Source organism: Anomaloglossus baeobatrachus, chromosome 7 (assembly GCF_048569485.1).
Source record: "Anomaloglossus baeobatrachus isolate aAnoBae1 chromosome 7, aAnoBae1.hap1, whole genome shotgun sequence".
Taxonomy (NCBI): Eukaryota; Metazoa; Chordata; class Amphibia; order Anura; family Aromobatidae; genus Anomaloglossus; species Anomaloglossus baeobatrachus.
The window spans coordinates 28439139-28462517 of NC_134359.1; the positions used below are offsets into that span (position 1 = coordinate 28439139).

Consider the following 23379-nt stretch of genomic DNA (forward strand, 5'->3'; position numbering starts at 1 on the left):
AGTGGTTGGACTCCCAAAGATCATCAGCGTATACCAACCATATCCTATAAAGTTCTTTTTTTAAATAATCCTTTAGGCTGTGTGCTCATGCTGAGTTTTTTTCAGGGTTTTTTATGCATTTTTTTTTTTATACATTTTTTTTATTGCAGATTTTAATCAATCTGGAAGGGAAAACGCATCCCAGCAAAGTATATGAGAATCCTGATGTGCTGTGCCCACGTTGCAGATTTTTTCCTTGCAGATTCTAGTGCAGAAAAAAATTGCACCAAAGAATTGGCATCTCAATTGTTTCTGTGTTTTCTCTATCTCAATGCATAAAAAAAATCAATCGAAAAATGCAAAAAACGCAAGTTTTTTTTATCAGCATTTTTGCTGCCAAGAGATGCAGTTTTAGGTGCAGAAAATCTGCAACGTGAGATCATACCCTTATGCTGTGTGCACTTCTTTTTGCAGTTTTTGATGTGTTTTTTCTTGCATATTTTAATCAATCTGCAAGGGTAAACACATCCCTGCAAAGTCTATGAGAACCCTGAAGTGCTGTGCCCACGTTGCAGATTTTGATTTTTTTTCCTTGCTGATTTTGGTGCAGAAAAAAACTGCACCAAACAACTGACATGTCAATGGTTTCTGCAATTTTTCCAGTGTTTTTCACATCACACTGCATTAAAAAAAACACATTAAAAAAACACATAAAAAAAGCATCGAAAAACTCAAAATCGCGGCAAATAACGCAGCGTTTTCCTGCCAAGAGATGCAGTTTTAGTTGCAAAAAATCTGCAAACAAATCTGCAATGTGGGAACAAACCCTTAATGTACTACAGATAACCCTCTAATGGCTAACCGAAAAACTGTTTAGTGTTTAGAGATAGGGATTAGTGATGGGTGAGCGCTCACTGCTCATTACTAGATCGAACATAGGGTTCACTCACATCTGCGTGTGAAATATGGCTCCATTGTTGCTTCTGAGTCATCTTGGAGCAAGATATGAGTGACGATCCGTATGTCATGTGTGTTCTATGTGACTGCATTTCCCCCTTGCCTAATCTCTGTGTGACATCCGTGTGTTGTCTGTGTGTTGTCTGTCTTCCATGTGACATCCACATCTACTTGATTAGTATCATCACGAATACCAGGGATTGATGCCAGCTGGCAATTCACAGCTGAAATCAACCCCATATTCAAGGGGCTGCTGCTAAGTCTTTGGCTTTGTCATCTTTTTTTGTTTCTATGGTAACGAATGTTATGTCACATGAAATCCTTATGTGTCTAATATATGTTTTCAAAATTTTGTGTTTGTTGCTTATGGCAACAGTGTTCCACGCACACGGGAAAACAAAATGGCAGGGTCTAATGCGATATACGCAGCAACTGAGAGCAGAGGAGGGATAATACTCTTGTTTGTGCAAGGAAAGTTCGCGAAGGATATTCATGGTGATATGTCGCAGACATTGGGGGATCAATGCCCTTCATATTCCACAGGTAAGAACTGGATTGCCAAATTTAAAACAGGCCACTTTAGCACCAATGATGAGGAACGTTCTGCATGACCGAGAGGGGTTGTTGTTCTGGAAATCGTCGATATTGTGCACAATCCACGAATTTCAGCTAAAGCTATAGTAGACATCATGGGGATTTCCCGGGAACGTGTTTGTGTCATTTGCCATGAACATTTGGAAATGAGGAAGCGATCTGCAAAGTGGGTCCCCAAATGTCTGACAACAGATCAGAGAAGCAGCGAGTGAAAACTTCCTGGTCCATTTGTCAACATTTCCAGACTGATAAGAACCTCCTGGATCAACTGGTCACTATGGATGAGACCTGGATTTATTTGTATGACCCTGAAAACAAGGAGCAGTCAAAAAAGTAGAGGCACAGTGGTTCTCCTCATCCAAAGAAGTTCAGGGTGCAAAAATCAGCCACTAAGGTGATGGCGTCTGTGTTCTGGGATAAGGAGGGCGTGCTGCTAGTGGACTACCTTCAAAAGGGTTCCACCATCAATGATGGGTATTACATTAAACTTTTGGACCAATTAAAGGCAGCTCTGAAGGCCAAAAGGCGCGGCAAGCTGTCCAAAGCAATCTTGTTCCTGCAAGACAACGCCTCCGCTCACATTACACAAGCGACCATGCCAAAACTAGCAGAGCTGGGCTTCCAGCTGGTTGACCACCCACCTTATTCACCAGATCTAGCTCCCTCCGACTATCAACTGTTTCCAAACCTGAAGAAACACCTCAAGGTTACCAAATTTCACACCATTTCTGATGCCATGGCTGCTACGGATGCCTGGTTTGAGACACAACCAAAATCCTTCTTTTTGCTAGGCTTACAGAACTTCGAATACCGATGTAAGAAGTGTGTTGTCATCAGTGGAGAGTATGTGGAATAAATGGAAAGTTTCATCATCCTATCTCGTTTCTTTCTGGGTAAAGTCAAAGACTTATCAGCAACCCCTCGTATTACTCCGTTTGTCACTGCACCATGAAGGCAAAGCACCAGGATTGGTGCTTCTAATGGATGTGCCACTTCTGAGCAGCTGCGGCCTGCTATTTTTAGACTGAGGAGGGCCCAATAACCATGATTCTCCCCACTCTGAAAATACCAGTTGTCAGCATCACCTTGGCTACTGATACAATTTTGAGGGGACCCAATGTTTTTCTTTCTTAATTATCTATTCAAAAAATAGTTTAGAAAATCACTGTGCGGTGACCTCTATTTTGGATTACCAGCTACGGTAAAGCTGCCAGCTGGAGGTTGCAGGCTGCAGCTGTCTGCTTTACCTTAGCTGTTTAGCAAAAATAGGGGGATCCCACAAATAATTTTTTTTATAATTTTAATTATTTATTTTGTGGCTAAAGACAAGGCTAGACACTCTTTAGTGCCACATGAAAGGCACTAAAGGGTGCCAGCTTACAATATGCGGGGGGGGGGGGGGACGGACATTATATAGGTGTTGCACATCTATCTATCCATTCATCTATCTATATCTAGCTTTTGACAGTATGTAAATCTCCATGTTAAAAATGCATGTCTGGTTGCTGTCCGCGTGCTGTCCGTGTGCCGCAGGGTTTTCTCGCACCCATTGACTTATATTCGGCAGGAACTTGCAAAACGCTGAGATTTGCCCCGTACGCTGAAGTTTATATAGGGGAAACTACCGTAGCAGATGTGCTCTGCTCTATTGTTTATCAATGGTGCGAGTGCAATGGGATTTTTTTATTGCATTGCACTCGCAGATTTTCTGCGCAGAGGTGACTGACCCCTTAGGCTCGCTGTAGCTCAATACTGAAGACTAAGGAGCCGGGTGGTTGATTTCAGGCCAGCGCGGGCTCTTAGGTCGCGCAGCGTATTTTACTCTTGTACATTGTGTTGCACATTGTGAAGTAATTAGCTGTAATTCTTCTATTTGATTGCAGTATCTGAACTCCGGGGCTGGAGGATTAGCCGGGGCCTTCATCCATGAGAAACATTCCGGCACTATTCACCCATCGTACGTAGCACTCTACTTTCCTATGAACTTGTTACTGTTTGTCTATTGGAAATGAGGTACATTGTCCCGGCACCTCGGCTGCACCCCTGGGTCACATCATGGCTCCGTCTTTTAGGCTGCATTTGTTACAAGATTCAAGGTCTTATCTGCAGGATGATCAACATGGTAACAGTGGTAGAAAGCCGAAAATGGGATTACAGGGGACATTAGCGGGATGGCCATCAACAGGCACCGACCAGCTCACCTACAGATATCACTGACAAACACCAAATGGTGGAAATGTTGGACTTTATTTCTGTTATCACTAGTGAAAGATGGTAAAGCATTCATTGTCAACTACTCCTGTATAGGAGCATTTACTGTATAGCACTGTATAGGAGCATTTATAGCACTGTATAGCAGCATTCCTGGCACTGTATAGGAGCATTTATAGCACTGTATAGGAGCATTTACTGTATAGCACTGTATAGGAGCATTTATAGCACTGTATAGGAGCATTTACTGTATAGCACTGTATAGGAGCATTTACAGCACTGTATAGGAGCATTTACTGTATAGCACTGTATAGGAGCATTTATAGCACTGTATAGGAGCATTTACTGTATAGCACTGTATAGGAGCATTTATAGCACTGTATAGGAGCATTTACTGTATAGCACTGTATAGGAGCATTTATAGCACTGTATAGGAGCATTTCTGTCACTGTATAGGAACATCTCTGACATTGTATATGAGCATCTTTGGTACTGTATAGGAGAATCTCTGGTATGTATAGGAGCATTCCTGGCATTTTATAGCAACATTGCTGATACTGTATAGGAGCATCTCTGGCACTATATATGAGCATCTCTGGTACTGTATAGAAGCATCTCTGACACTATATATGAGCATTTATAGCACTGTATAGGAGAATTTCTGGTACTGTATAGGAGAATTTCTGGTACTGTATAGGAGAATTTCTGGTACTGTATAGGAGAATTTCTGGTACTGTATATGAGCATTTATAGCACTGTATAGGAGCATCTCTGACACTGTATAGGAGCATCTCTGGTACTGTATATGAGCATTTCTGGTACTGTATAGGAACATCTCTGACACTGTATAGGAGCATCTCTGACACTGTATAGGAGCATCTCTGGTACTGTATAGGAGCATCTCTGGTACTGTATAGGAGCATTTCTGGTACTGTATAGGAGCATTTCTGGTACTGTATAGGAGCATCTCTGGCACTGTATATTAGAATTCCTGGCATTGTATAGGAGCATCTTTGGTACTGTATAGGAGCATCTCTGGGGGCATTTATGGTACCACTATGGGAACATTTATGGCACCACTATGGTAACATTTATGGCACCTCTATGGGAACATTTATGGCACCACTATGGGAACATTTATGGCACCTCTATTGGAACATTTATGGCACCTCTATTGGGGTATTTATGGCACCTCTATGGGGGCATTTATGGCACCTCTATGGGGGCACTTATGGCACCTCTATGGGGGCACTTATGGCACCTCTATGGGGGCATTTATGGCACCACTGTGGGAGCATTTATGGCACCCCTATGGGGGTATTTATGGCACCTCTATGGAGGTATTTATGGCAACACTATGGGAGCATTTATGGCACCTCTATGGGAGCATTTATGGCACCACTATGGGAGCATTTATGGCACCTCTATGAGGGTATTTATGGCACCTCTATGGGAGAATTTATGGCACCTCTATGGGAGAATTTATAGCACCTCTATGGGAACATTTATGGCACCTCTATGGGGGTATTTATGGCACCTCTATGGGGGTATTTACGGCACCTCTGTGGGGGTATTTATGGCACCACTATGGGAGCATTTATGGCACCACTATGGGAGAGTTTATGGCACGTCTATGGGGGTATTTATGGCACCTCTATGGGAGAGTTTATGGCACCTCTATGGGAACATTTATGGCACCTCTATGGGAACATTTATGGCACCTCTATGGGAGAATTTATGGCACCTCTATGGGAGAATTTATAGCACCTCTATGGCGGCATTTATGGCACCTCTATGGCACCTCTATGGGGGTATTTATGGCACCTCTATGGGGGTATTTATGGCACCTCTATGGGAGCATTTATGGCACCTCTATGGGAGCATTTATGGCACCTCTATGGCAGCATTTATGGTACAATGTGGGGTCATTTCTGAGCCTGTCCGGAGGCATCTATGTGGTAGCCACTCGGAGCATCTACGACTTAGGGAGCTCTTATGGTGGGAACATACAAGGTAGTGCTTGAGGTCAGTAATGAAAGGTAATTAGCCTAAATATTCAGCAACATGAGGAGAGGTATCAGAGCAGAATTATTGAGAGCCCACAGTCTCATCACAGCTCAGATAAAGAAATGTCAGATGAATTATCTCATAGTCAGACAATATCCAAATCTCAAGTAGTCCCTCTCCCAGCTCCTCCTGGTGGTTCTTGGGTCTCTAGTTCACGAGCCTACAACATGCCTCTTCTAGCCACTGCCGTGCCTCAGATGGTATATGGAAAATCTGGACTCCATCTCATTTGAAGTGGCAGGTGTACTTACTTTGAAAATCCGTGTAAGAACATGTGCAAAATCATTACTCTGACCTCAGCTGCCTCGCTAACGTCGTCCCTATCACCTGATTTTATCCTGTATCCATCCCTCCTGGTTTTGATGTGGCTAGTTGACCCACTTTTGTCTGCTCTCACCACCGGCTGGCAACTACTCCATGGATGCAACCCAGGAGACCCTGGGGCCAACCCAAATCCTTTTATAGTGGTTACAGAGTGAAGTCCAGGCTTTCTATGCAGTCTGCGAGACAGAGGAACATGTACATAGTCTATCTGTGAAACCCTCATTTTAGGAACCCCTTACACCACCTAGCCTCATTGCCAGGCCCCTCAGTGTCCCTCCTCTCTACTGCTGCTGAGATCTCACCCCGCTCAGTACAAGCTGCAGCTTTCAGTCAGGCTGGGTGGGTAGAGATTTAATTTACTCGGACTAATCAGTTCTCTCTCTCTAGCTGGACTAATTGTAATACCAGGATTATCAAACCAAACTGACATGGATTTACACATCAGCAACAGAAAGGAGGGACAGTGAGGAGGCATCAGACAAGCTAGATGGGTAGAGATTCAGCAGCAGCAGGGAGGAGGGACAATAAAGAATTACCAGACAGACTGGATGGCTAGAGATTCAGCAGCAGCAGGGAGGAGAACACTGATGGGCTATCAAACAGGCTAGATGGGTAGAGATTCAGCAGCAGCAGGGAGGAGAACACTGATGAGCTATCAAACAGGCTAGATGGGTAGAGATTCAGCAGCAGCAGGGAGGAGAACACTGATGGGCTATCAAACAGACTAGATTGGTAGCGATTCATCAGTATGGAGCAGGGACACTGAGGAATTATCAGATAGATTAAATGGGTAGAGATTCAGCAGCATGGAGGAGGGACACTGAGGATTTATCAGACAGACATGATGGGTAGAGATTCAGCAGCAGCAGGGAGGAGAAAACTGATGGGCTATCAAACAGGCTAGATGGCTAGAGATTCAGCAGCAGGAGGGAGGAGAACACTGAGGAGCTATCAGACAGGTTAGATGGGTAGAGATTCAGCAGTATGGAGGAGAGGCACTGGGGAATTATCAGACAGACTAAATGGGTAGAGATTGAGCAGCATGGAGGAGGGACACTGAGGAATTATCAGACAGACATGATGGGTAGAGATTTAGCAGCTGCAGGGAGGAGAACACTGAGGAGGTATCAGACAGGCTAGATGGGTAGAGATTAAGCAGCAGCAGGGAGGAGAACACTGAGGAGGTATCAGACAGGCTAGATGGGTAGAGATTAAGCAGCAGCAGGGAGGAGAACACTGAGGAGGCATCAGACAGGCTAGATGGGTAGAGATTAAGCAGCAGCAGGGAGGTGGGACACTGAGGAATTATAAGACAGACTTGATGGGTAGAGATTCAGCAGCAGCAGGGAGGAGAACACTGAGGAGGTATCAGACAGGCTAGATGGGTAGAGATTAAGCAGCAGCAGGGAGGTGGGACACTGAGGAATTATAAGACAGACTTGATGGGTAGAGATTCAGCAACAGCAGGGAGGAGAACACTGAGGAGCTATCAGACAGGCTACATAGCAGCAGCAGGGAGAAGTTTTACTGAGGAACTATCATTCATGCTAAGTGGGCAAAGGTTGAGATAAAATTTTCAGATGCAGTTGAACAGCATTCTGACAAGGATTTTCAACGTAAGTACACCAGCCTCATTAGGTCTCAATAATTTATTTAATATCATGTGCGTTTTCTTTTCTAAAATCTGATGACAGATCTGCTTTATTGGTTTTCTATCAAAGAAGAAAAAAAAACTAATGCTGCTTTAATCTTTGCTGGGTGTATCTATGTTTATTTTTTCATGGTTGGGAGGGCTAGGGGCTCTCATAGAGGGTCCCACCTAATATTGCATAGCCCTTTTATGACTCCTATGTAGACCTCGGTCCTTTGGATCGTCATTGGGATACAGTTCTTCTCCTACGTTTTGGTCCGTAATTGGAATTTCATGTTCTCAAGTTTTTCGGATGTTTGATCTGAACTCTGCAATCTGATAGCGGTAATGTGGTGACATTGGGACATTGGTGGTGTCGCGGCTGAGCTGACGAGCTGTTTTCTTCATACAGTAGCTCTGTGTAATTGAGGATAATGATTTGTATGTCCCTTTTCATCCCAGGTTGGTCGGCTGGTGGGGTCACGAGTTCAAGTCCAGATTCAGCATGGAGAACGGTACGTCCTCGTGTCCCGATATCTTATCCGTAGCCTGTAATGCTCCGGCGTCTTCAGAAAACAATGTGCTCCGCAGATCATTTCATTCCGCGCACAGTCTAGGCGAGAAACACGGCGCTCGACTAATCTTTCATGATGTCCGGGACAAGCGGAGGACTCTACACTTAGGTTTTCCACCTTGATCTTTAAATGGACCTGTCACTCCACAAGAGGAGAAACATTGGTCTTTTTAAGACCTCAAATAATGATCTGTTTAGTTTTAGTCTTTTCCAAGGATTCGAGTGATAGAAATCCCAGCACGTGTTACATTCAGTCCTGCACATCCCGATGGGCAGAGAGGAGTTTGTTATATTCTATATTCTTCTGAATGATACAGTGTTTTAGTATTTATAGGACGACAGATACAAACTTAATGACGTATAGAATAGCAAATTCTTCATTTTTAAGTCCCACTCCCAGAAACCTACTGGAAAGTATTAAAGTGACAACCTTTAACAGTTTTTTTTTTTTTATTTTCACAAAAATGTTCACCTTTTGTGGTTTACAGAGTAGGATTGTTAGTGCTCGCTCACATCTGCATTTAAAAACAGCGATTGCATTGTACTCACCAATGTCCTCCTCCTGTACAATGACTGGTACATAACGAAGGATCCACAAATCAGAATAGTTGCTGTCACAGCTCACCTCCTCCTCCTCCTGTACAATGACTGATAACACCACTATATAAAGTAAATAACGAAGAATCCACAATTCACAATAGGTGATGTCACAGCTCACCTCCTCCTCCTGGAAAATGGCTGATAAAACACTATATACAGTAGATAACAGAGAATCCACCATTCATAATAGGTGATGTCACAGATCACCTCCTCCTTCTGTATAATGGCTGATAAAACACTATATACAGTAAATAATGGAGGATCCACTAATCACAATTGGGATGTCACAGCTCATCTTCTCCTCCTGGACAATGGCTGATAAAACACTATATACAGTAGATAACAGCAGAAACAGCAGTCACATTGGGTGATGTCACAGCTCACCTCCTCCTCCTGAACAATGGCTGATAAAACACTATATACAGTAGATAACAGAGGCTCCACCAATCCCAATAGGTGATGTCACAGCTCACCCCCTCCTGTAAAATGACTGATAACACCTCGATATTTAGTAGATATCAGAGGATACACCATTCACAATAGGTGATGTCACAGCTCACCTCCTCCCCTTTTGTACAATGACTGATAACATTTCTGTATACAGTAGATAACACAGGATCCACCATTCACAATATGTGATGTCACAGCTCACCTCCTCCTCTTCCTGTATATAACACCTCTAGGTACAGTCAATTACACAGGATCTATGACAATTCCAATTATGGCCAACAAAAATGCAAACAAAAGCCTTACAAAAGGCATATGAATCCAGTTGACAATCCAAACAGATTGTTGCTTCCTTAACACTATATGTTTACATTAATTTTATCCTTTTTGCTTTTTTCCCCCTAGAATTAAAATTGAGCCCAGGTGTGGATGGCTTCCGTCTGTCTAATCCCCCGATTTTACTGGTGTGCTCCCTACATGCCAGTTTAGAGGTAAATGTTCCATAGATATTTATTTTGCTCACACATCACAAGAAGAAGGATGCACAGGCTTTTCTAGAAGTAGGAGGAAGAAGCAGGACTCACAGGCTTTTCTAGAAGTAGGAGGTAGAAGCAGGACTCACAGGCTTTTCTAGAAGTAGGAGGTAGATGCAGGACTCTCAGGCTTTTCTAGGAGTAGGAGGAAGAAGCAGGACTCACAGGTTTTTCTAGAAGTAGGAGGGAGAATCAGGATTCACAGCCTTTTCTAGAAGTAGAAGGGAGAAGCAGGTCTCAAAGGCTTTTCTAGAAGTAGGAGGGAGAAGCAGGACTCACAGGTTTTTCTAACAGTAGGAGGTAGATGCAGGACTCACAGGCTTTTCTAGAAGTAGGAGGGAGAAGCAGGACTCACAGGTTTTTCTAGAAGTAGAAGGGAGAAGCAGGATTCACAGGTCTTTCTAGAAGTAGAAGGGAGAAGCAGGATTCACAGGTTTTTCTAGAAGTAGAAGGGAGAAGCAGGATTCACAGGTCTTTCTAGAAGTAGGAGGGAGAAGCAGGATTCACAGGTATTTCTAGAAGTAGGAGAGAGCAGCAGGACTCACAGGCTTTTCTAGAAGTAGGAGGGAGAAGCAAGACTCACAGGCTTTTCTAGAAGTAGGAGGGAGAAGCAGGATGCACACGCTTTTCTAGAAGTAGGAGGGAGAAACAGGACTCACAGGCTTTTCTAGAAGTAGGCGGGAGAAGCAGGATGCACAGGTTTTTCTGGAAATAGGAGGGAGAAGCAGGATGCACACGCTTTTCTAGAAGTAGGAGGGAGAAACAGGACTCACAGGCTTTTCTAGAAGTAGGCGGGAGAAGCAGGACTCACAGGCTTTTCTAGAAGTAGGAGGGAGAAGCAGGACTCACAGGCTTTTCTAGAAGTAGGAGGGACAAGCAGGACCCACAGGCTTTTCTAGTAGTAGGAGGGAGAAGCAGGATGCACAGGAATTTCTAGAAGTAGAAGGGATAAGAAGGACTCACAGGCTTTTCTAGAAGTAGGCGGGAGAAGCAGGATGCACAGGTTTTTCTGGAAATAGGAGGGAGAAGCAGGATGCACACGCTTTTCTAGAAGTAGGAGGGAGAAACAGGACTCACAGGCTTTTCTAGAAGTAGGCGGGAGAAGCAGGACTCACAGGCTTTTCTAGAAGTAGGAGGGAGAAGCAGGACTCACAGGCTTTTCTAGAAGTAGGAGGGACAAGCAGGACCCACAGGCTTTTCTAGTAGTAGGAGGGAGAAGCAGGATGCACAGGAATTTCTAGAAGTAGAAGGGATAAGAAGGACTCACAGGCTTTCTCTCTAATTCCTGGTTAAACAGCTACTTAAATGGTAATACTAAATAAAAACATAGAAAACTTTAAATATCGAAGTTCAGAGTTCGACTTAATTTAGAGTTAAATTAAAGGTTTCTTCTATAATTTAGACTTAAATTATAGAGGAAACAATGTATAGCAAAATCCACTGTAATTCTAATTAATAATCAAATAAAAATATTTATAATTATAGATAGAGTGACTTACGGGTAGGTGAGTTGAAATGTGTATGTGTGGGCAGCACGATGGCTCAGTGGTTAGCGCTGTTGTCTTGCAACACTCCAAAGACATACTGATAGAGAATACAGATTGTGAGGCCCAATGGGGACAGTGATGACGAAGTCTGTAGAGTTCTGTGGAATATTCTATTGCCGTTATATAAGCAATGATAAGAAATTATATTAATAACTATAATACTATTAGCCATCGACAGAAAGCAATTGTAATGCTCGCGGCTGGTGCACCCACTGGACCACAGGGAGGACCCAGGATTAACCTATAGGGGCTACTACTCCCAGGGCAGTGACTGGGACTGTGGCAGCTGGCCACCAGGACAGGTGGCAGACTCAGGAATAGATGGGTACAGGTGGGGTGACTGAGGCAGGCTGGACAGGCGGGTACGGACAGGAGTGGTAGGCACAGCAGGGATAGACAGGTACTGGAAACGGACACCGGGATAACAGTACAGGAGTTCAGGACCTGACAACTAACTAGACTGACTGACTAACTAACTGAAGGCATTGCGCAGGCACCTCCCCTAGTGGGAGGATGCCATAAATTCACAGTACCCCTCAGCGATATGCTGAGAGGCATTTCCTGGAAATGGCGTGCCAGCCCTTTAAGAGGAGGACCAGTGTGCGTGCACCACAAGCACACTCTCAGGAGACCTAGGCTGGGTGCACAGGCCCTGGGAGGGGAAGGAAGCATCAGCCCACGTGGATGGCCGGGGGAGTGCAGGGTAGGACGCAACTCGGCCGGGGCAGTGAGTAATTCGACGTCTCTGCAGGGACGCTGGCACTATGACAATGTACCATTTTTAGTTACAGCAAAAAAAAAAAATAAAACATCTTGTAAGACAGTTGCAAAAACTATTGCAACAAAAAGGGATCACGGGCGTTCACTGTTATTGGAGACTGTTAGAGCTCCCTGCACCACCCAGATGACCGGACGTCAGCAGCTACTGGAAGAATAAAACTTCAGTTTCTCCCTGTAGCTGCACTTCCAATTAGAATTCTGCACATGTATAAAATGGTATTTATTGCAGGTTACCACTATCACTGCAGGTTAGTACAGCAAAGAAAATAGGGCCCTCACACCTTAAGTAATGAATTAAAGGGAACCTGTCACCACTTTCTCGGCCTATAAGCTGCGGCCACCACCACTGGGCTCTTATATGCAGCATTCTAACATACTGTATATAAGAGCCCAGGCCGCTGTGTAGAACATAAAAAACACTTTATAATACTCACCTAGAAAGTCGCTCCGGTGCACAACAGTCGGATGGGTGGCGCCGTTCTCCGGAACCGGCGCCTCCCATTTCGGCCATCTTGGTCTTCCTTATTCTGAAGCTGTGTTGCATGACGCGTCTATGTCATACACACTCGCCAGTATTGAGGTCCTGCGCAGTCACACTGCAATACTTTGATCTGCCCTGAGCAGGGTAGATCAAAGTGTGCCTGCGCACCGGAGCGACCGGTTTAGGCGAGTATTATAAAGTGTTTTTTTTGTTCTACACAGCGGCCTGGGCTCTTATATACAGCATGTTAGAATGCTGTATATAAGAGCCCGATGGTGGTGGCCGCAGCTTATAGGCCGAAAAAGTGGTGACAGGTTCCCTTTAATGTACAGGTGCACAAATATGCTGTGTGGCCAATATACAGACTGGGCCAGCAGGGCCCTCCCATAACATTGACTCTGGTAGCCCACTGATCAATTACATACAAATGTTACATTCACAATTTTTCCTATGTTTCTATATAATAACATACTATTTGTAAAATTAATGATGAGATGCTTCCTTTGTCTGTACATAATGAAACAAGTGTATTGTGCCAACTACTGAGTATGTTGGGGATTAAGTGATGTACTACTGCAAAAGGGCCCACCAGAGGATTCTCCTTCTCTCCTGTGGGCCAGTCCGAGGCTGTATAGATGTATACATACACAGTGTGGCAGAACCCTGCAATTAATGAATATTATGACACCCAGGCCTATCAGTTCGTCACAGGGTATTGTGCAATCTGCCCTTCTGCACAGTATCCACCTCCTCCTTGGTTACGGATCCCTGTTCTTTGGTGTTGCTAATATCAAAGCTAATCAAAACCCTAAGAACACTTTGCACCACACCCACCAGACACACCATTGGGGGGCCTGAAGGGAATAGGGCCACCCACTTGGGGGGGTTGGTAGGGGAAAGTGAAAAAGTGAAAAGGAGTGTTGTGTTGGAGGTGAAAGAGAGAGGAGGTCAGGAGCAGGGTTCTTTGAGTCTACTAGGTGGCAGACGTTGGTCTGGGCCTGGTAGGAGCTGGAACCCTGGTCGTAGGAGATCGTGTCAAGGGGCACGGATCTGCCAAGGAGGGCAGCCAGCGGCCTTGAGCCATCTCCGGGCAGGGGCCAGGGCACGACGGGGTACGTAGACCTTAGGCCGGGAAGTAGCTTGAAGCGTCCTGGTAATTTACCCGATGGGGGTGAAGTCTTCAAGATTCATCCCTCACCTGCTCCAAAATCGTGGTACTAGCGCAACGAGGGGATAGGACTTTTCCCAAAATACAGTCCATCAAATACCACGCGTGAACTCTGAGAGCAAGCTCACTCCGTTAGCCATACGGGTGAGCGGGACCCGAATAGTTCCATACTACAAAATCCAAACAGTAAAGAAGGTGCCACGGAAAAGGCCACAGGCTAACAAGCACGGATACGGATCCAAGCGTGCTCCCTCCTTGCTGCAGCGGTGCTCGGAATTCTGGTTTACAAGTTGTCGGTGTCAGTATTCTTGGACTGAGTTTGAAAAATCCCTTTCCTTCCCAACAGCACCCCTTCGCCACCATCACCGGACCCTGGGGCACAACCCCCTACCTACAGAGGGGTTAAACACCTTGCTGCCATATCACCGCCACCAGGCTCCCCAACAGCAGCGGTGGTACTCCACCTTACCTTCCACCGTGGGTGGCGTCACGAACATCTAAATCCCCTGTACATATCCCCCTTTTCACTTTGAGTGTCCGCGCGACCCCACTCCCGGGTCCGGAGACCCCTCGAGCCACCGCGGTTCCGGATCCGAGCGGCTCGGCGGTACAAATACATGACCTCCAAGGTAGTTCATTAGCTGGAGGTAGGTAGCATTTTTTTTTTTTTTGCTTAAAGTTTCCATTCAACTACAAAGTTGCTAATTGACCGATCTGAAGCATGCGCAGCATCTGTCCACGTTTTCTAAGGCGGACGTCCCAGCAAATGCACATTAGAAATTTCAAGGACACAAGTCAAACAAATGAACTTTCCCTACTCTGTGATCCGAGCTGGGAAAGCTTTTACAGCCGAGTCATTTATAACGTTCCCAAACGCTGATTGTTTGTATCATTTTCTACATCGTAACTTAATGCTTCATCTGTAACAACAGAAGCTGTTAAGCCAAATCCGGAAAGCTTTTTGCATGAATTTTCGCTGCTAAATTAGGCAAATTTGACCTGGGAATCTGAGTACAGATAGAAGACTTCACACCGGGGGCTCATTTGCACAAAGTACCTCACTGTAAAGACTCCATAAAAATCATATTTTCCTTTTTTTGGGAAGGGGGGGTTTAGTTCATCAATGTGAGACTACAGGGTTTTTCATTTATGAACTTATGTCACCACGTAGCTGCTATGTGTCTATGTCATTAAATCCGCTGCGGGGAGTCTCCAGCAATGAGTCGAGCGCTCAGTGATTCTCCTTTTTATGGCTGATTTTACCCTTTTTGGCACGGTGACTTAGGCTTTCCAAATGCTAATTGCTGCTGTAGAACCTCAGCAAAATGGATCTAACCGTTACTAGCTAAGTCCCAGCTCCCGGTGCAATCAAGAAAATGGATCTAAAATGCTTTAATGCTGTGAGAATAAATATACGAGCATTCGGGACGGGCTCGGAAGCTGCATTTTTCAGGACGTCTGTGTGTTTATCCTATTTTAATTTTTTATTTACTTTCACATGTAAATATTTACATTAAATATCTGCTTTTTGCTTGGAAAGCTTTAATGGCTGACAGACGCATCAAGGGTTAAGCGAGGAGAAGATGGGCATCAATCCTTTTCTTTAGCGACGTCTACGCTGTCCATGATTATACAGTGTGTCCACCCATATCCTGTCCACCGCCATTAACTTGAGAACGGCGGCAGCTATAGGTATAGAAGTGGTGTCTAGGTATAGTAAAGTAGCCATGTGCTACACTATGAAACCACATATAGCGCCACCTGGTGGAAAACAATGGAGGTAGCATTTTTATTTCGAAAACGGAACGAGATAGAGAAAAAAAGTGAATTACAAAGTTGTAGGGCATCATCCATTCAATACAAATCGACACCTTGCATACAGAAATGCTATGATTAGAACGTGTAAAACTCACAAGGCTTCAGATGTGAAGCGATACCTCATGGAGACCTTCCTACAAGTCATTGGGCATGGTGGATGTGTGGAGTGGCCTCCACGCTCACCTGACCTGACCCCATTGGACTTCTTTCTGTGAGGTCACAGCAAACAGCAGGTGTATGCGACCCCTCCACCAACATTGCAGGATCTACGACGAAGGATCACAGATGCTTGTGCAAATGTGTCACCTCCCATATTGCACAATGTGCAGCAAGATACAGTATGCGGTGCAGAGTCCAGATGTGCATTGCAGCTGACGGGGGCCACTTTGAGCATCAAAGTTAAATGAGCGCCATATGCGTGACCAGCATTTAATGTTTTGGGGGGGTCATGGGTTTCATATCATAGCATTTCTGTATGCAAGGTGTCGATTCGTATTGAATTGATGATGCCCTACAACTTTGTATTTCACTTTTTTTCTCTATCTCGTTTCGTTTTCAAGATAAAAATGCTAACTCCGCTGTTTTCCACCAGGTGGCGCTATAGGTGGTTTCACTGCATAGCGCATGGATACTTTACTATACCTAGACACCACTTCTATGCCTATAGCTGCTGCCATTCTCAAGTTAATGGCGGTGGACAGGATATGGGTGGACACACTGTATAATCCTTAAGTGTAGCATGCTTATTAGAGTTGAGTAAATCTTTTCAAATTCAACAGCTTTGCCGTATGTTTCTACAAAATTCAACTGGCAGCAAATCAATCCTCCATGAATTGCAAGAACTGCAAAGCTTCCAACTGAAAAGACGTGTAACACTCTGAGGTCTCCTAGGACTGTATTCAATCCCTTTTGAAGCTCTTTGACGTTCCTAACATTGTGTTTGTGTTAAAGTGACCTCCAGGTAAAAAGTTTGGGGTCACCCGGACAATTTTGTCTTTCACAAGAATAATCACACTTTTATTTATCAAATGAGTTGCATAATGAATAGAAAATATCGTCCAGACAGTGACGAGGTTAGAAATAATGATTTTTACTTGAAATAATTTTTTCTTCACACTTTGCTTTGGTCACAGAATGCTCCTCTGCAGCAATTCCAGCTTTGCAGACCTTTGGCATTCTACAGTAGCTGGTAATTTGCGGAGGTAATCTGTAGATATTTCGCCCCATGCTCCCCCCTCCACAAGTTGGATTGGGTTGATGGGCAATTTTTGCATACCATACGGTCAAGCTGCTCCCACAACAGCTCTATAGGGTTGAGATCTGGTGACTGGACCGGCCACGCCATTACAGATAGAATACCAGCTGCCGGCTTCTTCACTAAATAGTTCATGCATATTATGGAGCTGTGCTTTCTGTCATTGTCCTGTTGTAGGATGAAATTGGCTCCAATCAAGCACTGTCCACAGGGTATGGCATGGCATAGCAAAATGGAGTGATAGCCTTCCTTATTCAAAATCCCTTTTACACTGTACAAATCTCCCACTTTACCAGCACCAAAGCAACCCCAGACCATCACATTACCTCCACCATGCTTGACAGAGGGCGTCAGGCACTCTTCCAGCATCCTTTCAGTAGTTCTGAGTCTCACAAATGTCGAATTTCACATGAAAGTTCTCTTTTTCTGGCCATTTTGAGAGTTTTATGGAACCAAAATATGTAATGCTCCAGATTCTCAACTAGCTCAAAGGACGGTCAGTTTTATAGCTTCTCTAATCAGCAAAACTGTTTTCAGCTGTGCTAACATACTTGCACAAGGGTTTTCAAGGGATTTCTAAACATCCATTAGGCTTCTAACACAGTTAGCAAACACAATGTACCATTAGAACACTGGAGTGGTGGTTGTTGGAAATGGGCCTCTACACACCTATGTAGATATTGTATTCAAAACCAGACGTTTGCAGCTAGAATAGTCATTTACCACATTAACAATGTATAGAGAGTATTTCTGTTTAATTTAATGTTAGCTTCATTGAAAAAAAAATGTGCTTTTCTTTCAAAATAAGGAAATATCTAAGTGACCCTAAATTTTTGAACTGTAGTATATCTGGCTATGGGTAAAAATAAATGGTAACTGTTTTTCACTGCTGGTCCTGTCACACACAGTTTCGTAATATTTTTTTATCTATCTTTATTGCTGAGCTGTGACGTCCTTTCACTCTTAATCATCTTAACATGGCTGCTGCATTCCCTGCCTCGGCTTTTAATTAACTCCTGATTGGCTTTGCAAACTATTAATGAGAAGCTGCACCTAAGAGCCTTACCGGTTTGAAGCAATGTTCTGCCATATTAAAAATGTTGGCATTATGTGTGAACCAAATCTCAAAGTTGCTTGAATTTGCTGGAACCAGTGAGTTTCCTAAAATTGAACACATTTTACCTTTATCAAATTAATTGACTCATCTGTACAGCTTGTTTGTAACTATTAATACACCAGATTCCTGTTACAGTCGGGGATAGAAGCTATATTAACCTTATAGTCCAATACAAAGGGAAGGGGGAAGGAATGCCCTAACGCTGCGGAAAGGGGGAAGAGGCGACCCCAGACTACAACCTGCAGCTCACCCTCACTGCCCTCACCAACCCTATACAGGTTCCGCACCTGTCGCTGAGCAGAAATATCTCACCCTATGCAAACCCCAATCTGAGCTTTAACTAAGGATGGAGGGTATGAGCTCTTTGTCAACACCACTAACACTAATGCCGGCGTCACACGGTACGATATATCGGGCGATATGTCGGCGGGGTCACGTCGTAAGTAACGCACATCCGGCATCATTTGATATATCGTAGCATGTGACAGCTACGAGCGACGGTGAACGAGCAAAAATACTCACCTTATCATTGCTCATTGACAAGTCGCTCATTTTCAAAAAGTCGTTTCTTCTTCTGCGCGCCGGTTGTTCATCGTTCCCGGGGCAGCACACGTCGCTCCGTGTGACATCCCGGGAACGATGAACACAGCTTACCTGCGGCCACCGGCAATGCGCAAGGAAGGAGGTGGACGGGATGTTTACGTCCTGCTCATCTCTGCCCCTCCTCTGCTATTGGCTGGCCGCTGTGTGACGTCGTGGTGACTCCGAACGTCCCTCCCCCTTCAGGAAGAGGATGTTCGCTGCCCACAGTGAGGTCGTCCAGGAGGTAAGTGCGTGTGACAGGGGGTTAACGACTTCCACGGGCAACTAAATGCCCGTGATGCACAAACGACGGTGGAGGGTACGATTGCTCGTGCGATCGCACAATAGATCGTCCCGTGTGACGCACGCATAAGAGAGACAAAAGTAATCAATACAGGAGAAACACAAATGCTACCACCTTAGCCCAGATTGATAGCAAAAGTCAAACACTTATCTTAGAAGCATCTACCACAGAAGTCTTTGAACAACAGGAGGAGACGACCTCTGCAGACCACATCCAGGAAAAACTATAAACTGCTCCCAAACCCCCTCAGGGTGAGGTTTATAAAGGAAGTCAGAGGCTGGCAACTGAGAGGAAAAGCTAACAGTTTTCTAAGGTGATAGAGTCCGCTAATGCAGAAACAGGGAACTGTCAAATAACAACATGTGCTGCCAATTTCTGGGATTTTTAGACACTCACTGCCACTGGATTGTCAGCTGGCCATGACACCTCTGTGACAGGTCGTGACGCATCCGTGACACTTACACTGCTGTCAGACAAAACAAATATTGTCCACTGGGTAGCACTGCTAGCAAGGTAGACTGTGCTTATTCCATTTCTAGGTGGCATGCTTGTAAGAGACCATTAATTGAAAGGTTTGCTTTGTGGTTCCAAAGCACCTGATTATGGTACTGTACTCGTGTGTGTGTGTGTGTGTGTGTGTGTGTGTTTGTGTATGTGTGTGCGTGTGTCTGTGTGTGATCTACGGATTGGCTATTGACTCCTATTCAGGCCACAAGTGATTTGATGGTATGGCGATTTTGCTGTTGGAGTGGACAGGTTTAGCTATAGGCTTGCCACTCCTTATTTAGACCTGCACTTGCCAATTATTGTACTGTACAACAGTTCTGGTGCACTTCTGTTAGAGTGACTCTTTCTGTTCTAGAAAACCGAACAGTAATCCACTAAGCATGTTTGGCATCTCCAAAATATAACAAAGAACCAAAAAAGAGGAAAAAAAGGAGATCCAGCCTAATTACAGCCCGCAACCGCCCCAGAAGTGTTGCATCTATTATCTGGCACTTTGACCAGCTCTGTCCGATTGCCCTGGTGTGGTGGCAATTTTTGTAATACTTTTGGGGTTGATGTCAGCTGTGAATTAATTGACATGTGACATCAAACCCAGGGATTAGTAATGGAGAGGTATCTATCAAATATTCTCATCACTAACCCGAAAAGTATAACGTTAAAAAAAAGATAGACAGAGGGAAAAACATTTTTGATTAAAGACTAATGATGAGCGAGTACTAAAAAGCTCGGGTGCTCGAGGCTCGGGCCGAGCATCCCAAGATACTCGTGTACTCGGCCCGAGCACCGAGCCCAATGTTATCCTATGGGAGACCCGAGTATTTTTATGAAATGACCCCCCGGCAGCATGTAGAAACCCTAAAAATGTCACAAAAGTCTCAGAAGATTGCTCAAATGACATGGCAACAGCATGGGGAAGACCCCTTGAAGCATTTATCACTCAAAAGTCACAGCTGTGAACAATTTTGTCCGCGTTTTACGCCATTTTTACAGACTCATCAGAAAACCTTCCAAAATGACACCAAAATGAATTTTCATGGCGGAAATGTTAAGGGCACATACCCAATAGTGAGATAGAGCTGGTGTATGTTACTTTTAGAGATTACATGAAAGATTTTACGTGAAAACATTATGTGGCACTTCGATGTCCCTGAGAAGAGACGTACATGAAGGCCTCTTGAGTCTAATGTGCCCATTTTGAGGAAGTGAGTCTTTGTAGTATTTTCCTTTGCCAGGGAAGTCCAAAATTGTGAGGTTCACCAATGCCCCTGCATACAGACGTGCATGAGGGCCTGTAAACCTGAAGTGCCCATTGTAAGGAAGTGGGTCTATTGTAGTATAGCCCTTAGGCAGGGCAGCCAAAAATTGGGAGGCTCCACATTGTCCCTGGATAGAGACGTGCATGAGGGCCTGTAAACCTGAAGTGCCCATTGTAAGGAAGTGGGTCTATTGTAGTATAGCCCTTTGGCAGGGCAGCCAAAAATTGGGAGGCTCCACATTGTCCCTGGATAGAGACGTGCATGAGGGCCTGTAAACCAGAAGTGCCCATTGTAAGGAAGTGGGTCTATTGTAGTATAGCCCTTAGGCAGGGCAGCCAAAAATTGGGAGGCTCCACATTGTCCCTGGATAGAGACCTGTTAGGTTCTTAGTGCGTCCGTGCTTGCATTTAAAAACCGCACGTGTGTGCCTGTTGGTGGCAGCGTTCAGGTGCACTTGTGTGCGTTTTGCACAAACTTGGATATAACGCACAAGTCTAGTGAATACACGTCAGCACAGCATTGCAAAATGCGCAAGGGCGTTGGCAAGGAACAAGGAAGTGGACGTGATGGTGGTGCAGGCAGAGACCGAGGTCGTGTGCAAGCTCTAATTTCGCCACAAGAAAGGGCCACATCTACTCGCTCGCACATCCTGTCCCAAATTCTTGGGGACCGCAGCAGTACACCGCTCTTGAACCAAGACCAGTGTCAACAGGTTGTTAGTTGGATAGCGGATAATGCTTCCAGTCAGATTGGCACCACCACAAACACTCTGTCTTCCACACGGTCAAGTGTCAGTAGCCGTGATACTGTACCGCACATTTCAGAACCTGATCCTCCTTCCTACCACCAGGCCGAGTACACGTCCACGGACACTCGGAAGAGCTGTTCACGTTTCCATTCACACATTCTGGCCTCTCGCCAGCTCCTGTTGAAGTGGGTCATGAGGAGATCGTATGTACAGATGCCCAAATATTTGAGCAGCCACGTTCTCACGAAGTTGGCAATGTGTCTCAACAAGGGGTGGACGATGATGAGACATAATTGTCAGGAAGTCAGGAGGAGGAGCAGGGTGCGGAAGAGGAAGACGACGTGGTGGATGATCCAGTAACTGACCCAACCTGGCAGGAGGATATGCAGCGCGAGGACAGCAGTGCACAGGGGGAGGGAGGCGTAGCATCCCAACAGGCAGTAAGAAGCAGGGTGGTGGCCCCAGGCAGAAGTCAGGCAACCGTTCCCCGGAACAACAACACGATACAAGGTGCCTGTAGAAATGTTAGGTCTTCCCGAGTCTGGCAGTTTTTTAAGTTGGCTCCAGATGATTCTAAATAGGCCATTTGCAACACCTGCCGTGCTAGTGTGACGCCCTGGGCAAGCCAGGGGTCACAGGTAATGACACCACCACACCCTACACCCCGGATAGGTACACCAGAGCTACACCAGAAATCCTTGTTGCCTTCCTCCAGGGGCTGATGTCCACACCAGGGGGTGGGCCAGGCGGTTGGCTCCGACCACCGAGGAGTTCACAGTCCTGGAGGCGGGAAAACCAGGCAGATTAGAGTTGAAGTTGAAGAGAGAGAGTTGGAAGTGGTAGAGGAGCAAGTGAGAGGAGTTGAAGTGAAGGAAAGTGACAGTTTGAAAAGCCTGAAGTTGGTCCGGGTGTGTGCCCCGGACTGAGACAGCAAGGTTAGCAGACGGTGGTGACCGTCTGCAGGAGAGGCTGATCGGAGGTTGCCGAAAGGACCGTGGACGGGTGGTGGCCCGGCGGTACCGGACCGGTATACAAGGAGAAGCCAGCACCATTGGCAGGGGCCTTTCGGATCCCGGCAAGGCTAGGAGTCGCCGTGAATTTGCCAAATCCGTCAGTGAAGGGGACCTCCGGGTCTCCCAACAACTAAGTCCCGATTGAAGGCAACAGTCCAACCATAGGAGAGAGACACCGCCACCGCCAAGGCACCAGTTTCTCAGGGCCAGCGCCTGCGGGCAAAGAGGGGCTCCTCCGGCCCATATCCAAGTCGGGGAGAGGGTTACCGGTGGGAACCCATCGCTACCAAAATTACACTAGGTGCAGGGACAGAGACCGTCAACGCCAACTACCGGGGAAAAGCAACAGCAGCCGTCCGTGGGAACCGTCTTTCCAGCCATGTGTTTTACCGAGAACTGTGTCATCGTCTCAGGCTGAGTGAGTACCACCATGCCGTGCGGCACAGCGCTGCCCCCGCGACCCTGCACCTCACCAGGCTCCGCACCTGGCCTGCCATCCCTCATCCTTCACCCCATCACTGGGCCCCGGGGCAACCAACCCCTACCCACGGAGGGGAGAACTAACAACTCTGCTGCTCCCTGTCACCGCTCCCGGGATCCCCATACAGAGCAGCGGTGGTGTCCACACAATCACCACAAACGTGGGTGGCGTCACGGACAATAAATCCCCAAAACCAAACCCCCTTTTCACTCACGGGCGAGGAGCGCCGCTCGAGTCCCTGGGATCCGGCCCATCGCTCGAGCCACCGAGCAGCAGAGGCCGCAGCAGCAGCGGCAGCCGGACCCGAGCAGTGGGAGAGCGCAGCGTCCCTTCCTCCGCCCGCGACACCAGCATCAGCAGGGGTACCAAAACTAGCAGCCTGACCACCACCAGCATGATCAGGCAC

General features: G+C 45.8%; 1 protein-coding gene across 3 annotated transcripts in view; it reads left to right on the forward strand.

Annotated features, from left to right (window-relative positions):
- The window catches only part of KYNU (kynureninase), a 271837-nt gene that overhangs the window by 236445 nt on the left and 12013 nt on the right, over positions 1 to 23379 (forward strand). For all 3 annotated transcript variants that reach the window (XM_075317171.1, XM_075317170.1, XM_075317169.1), the window contains exons 10-12: positions 3414 to 3487; positions 8225 to 8277; positions 9789 to 9874. In XM_075317171.1, coding sequence (XP_075173286.1) covers positions 3414 to 3487; positions 8225 to 8277; positions 9789 to 9874 — 213 coding nt within the window. The remainder of the gene's footprint in view (positions 1 to 3413; positions 3488 to 8224; positions 8278 to 9788; positions 9875 to 23379) is intronic.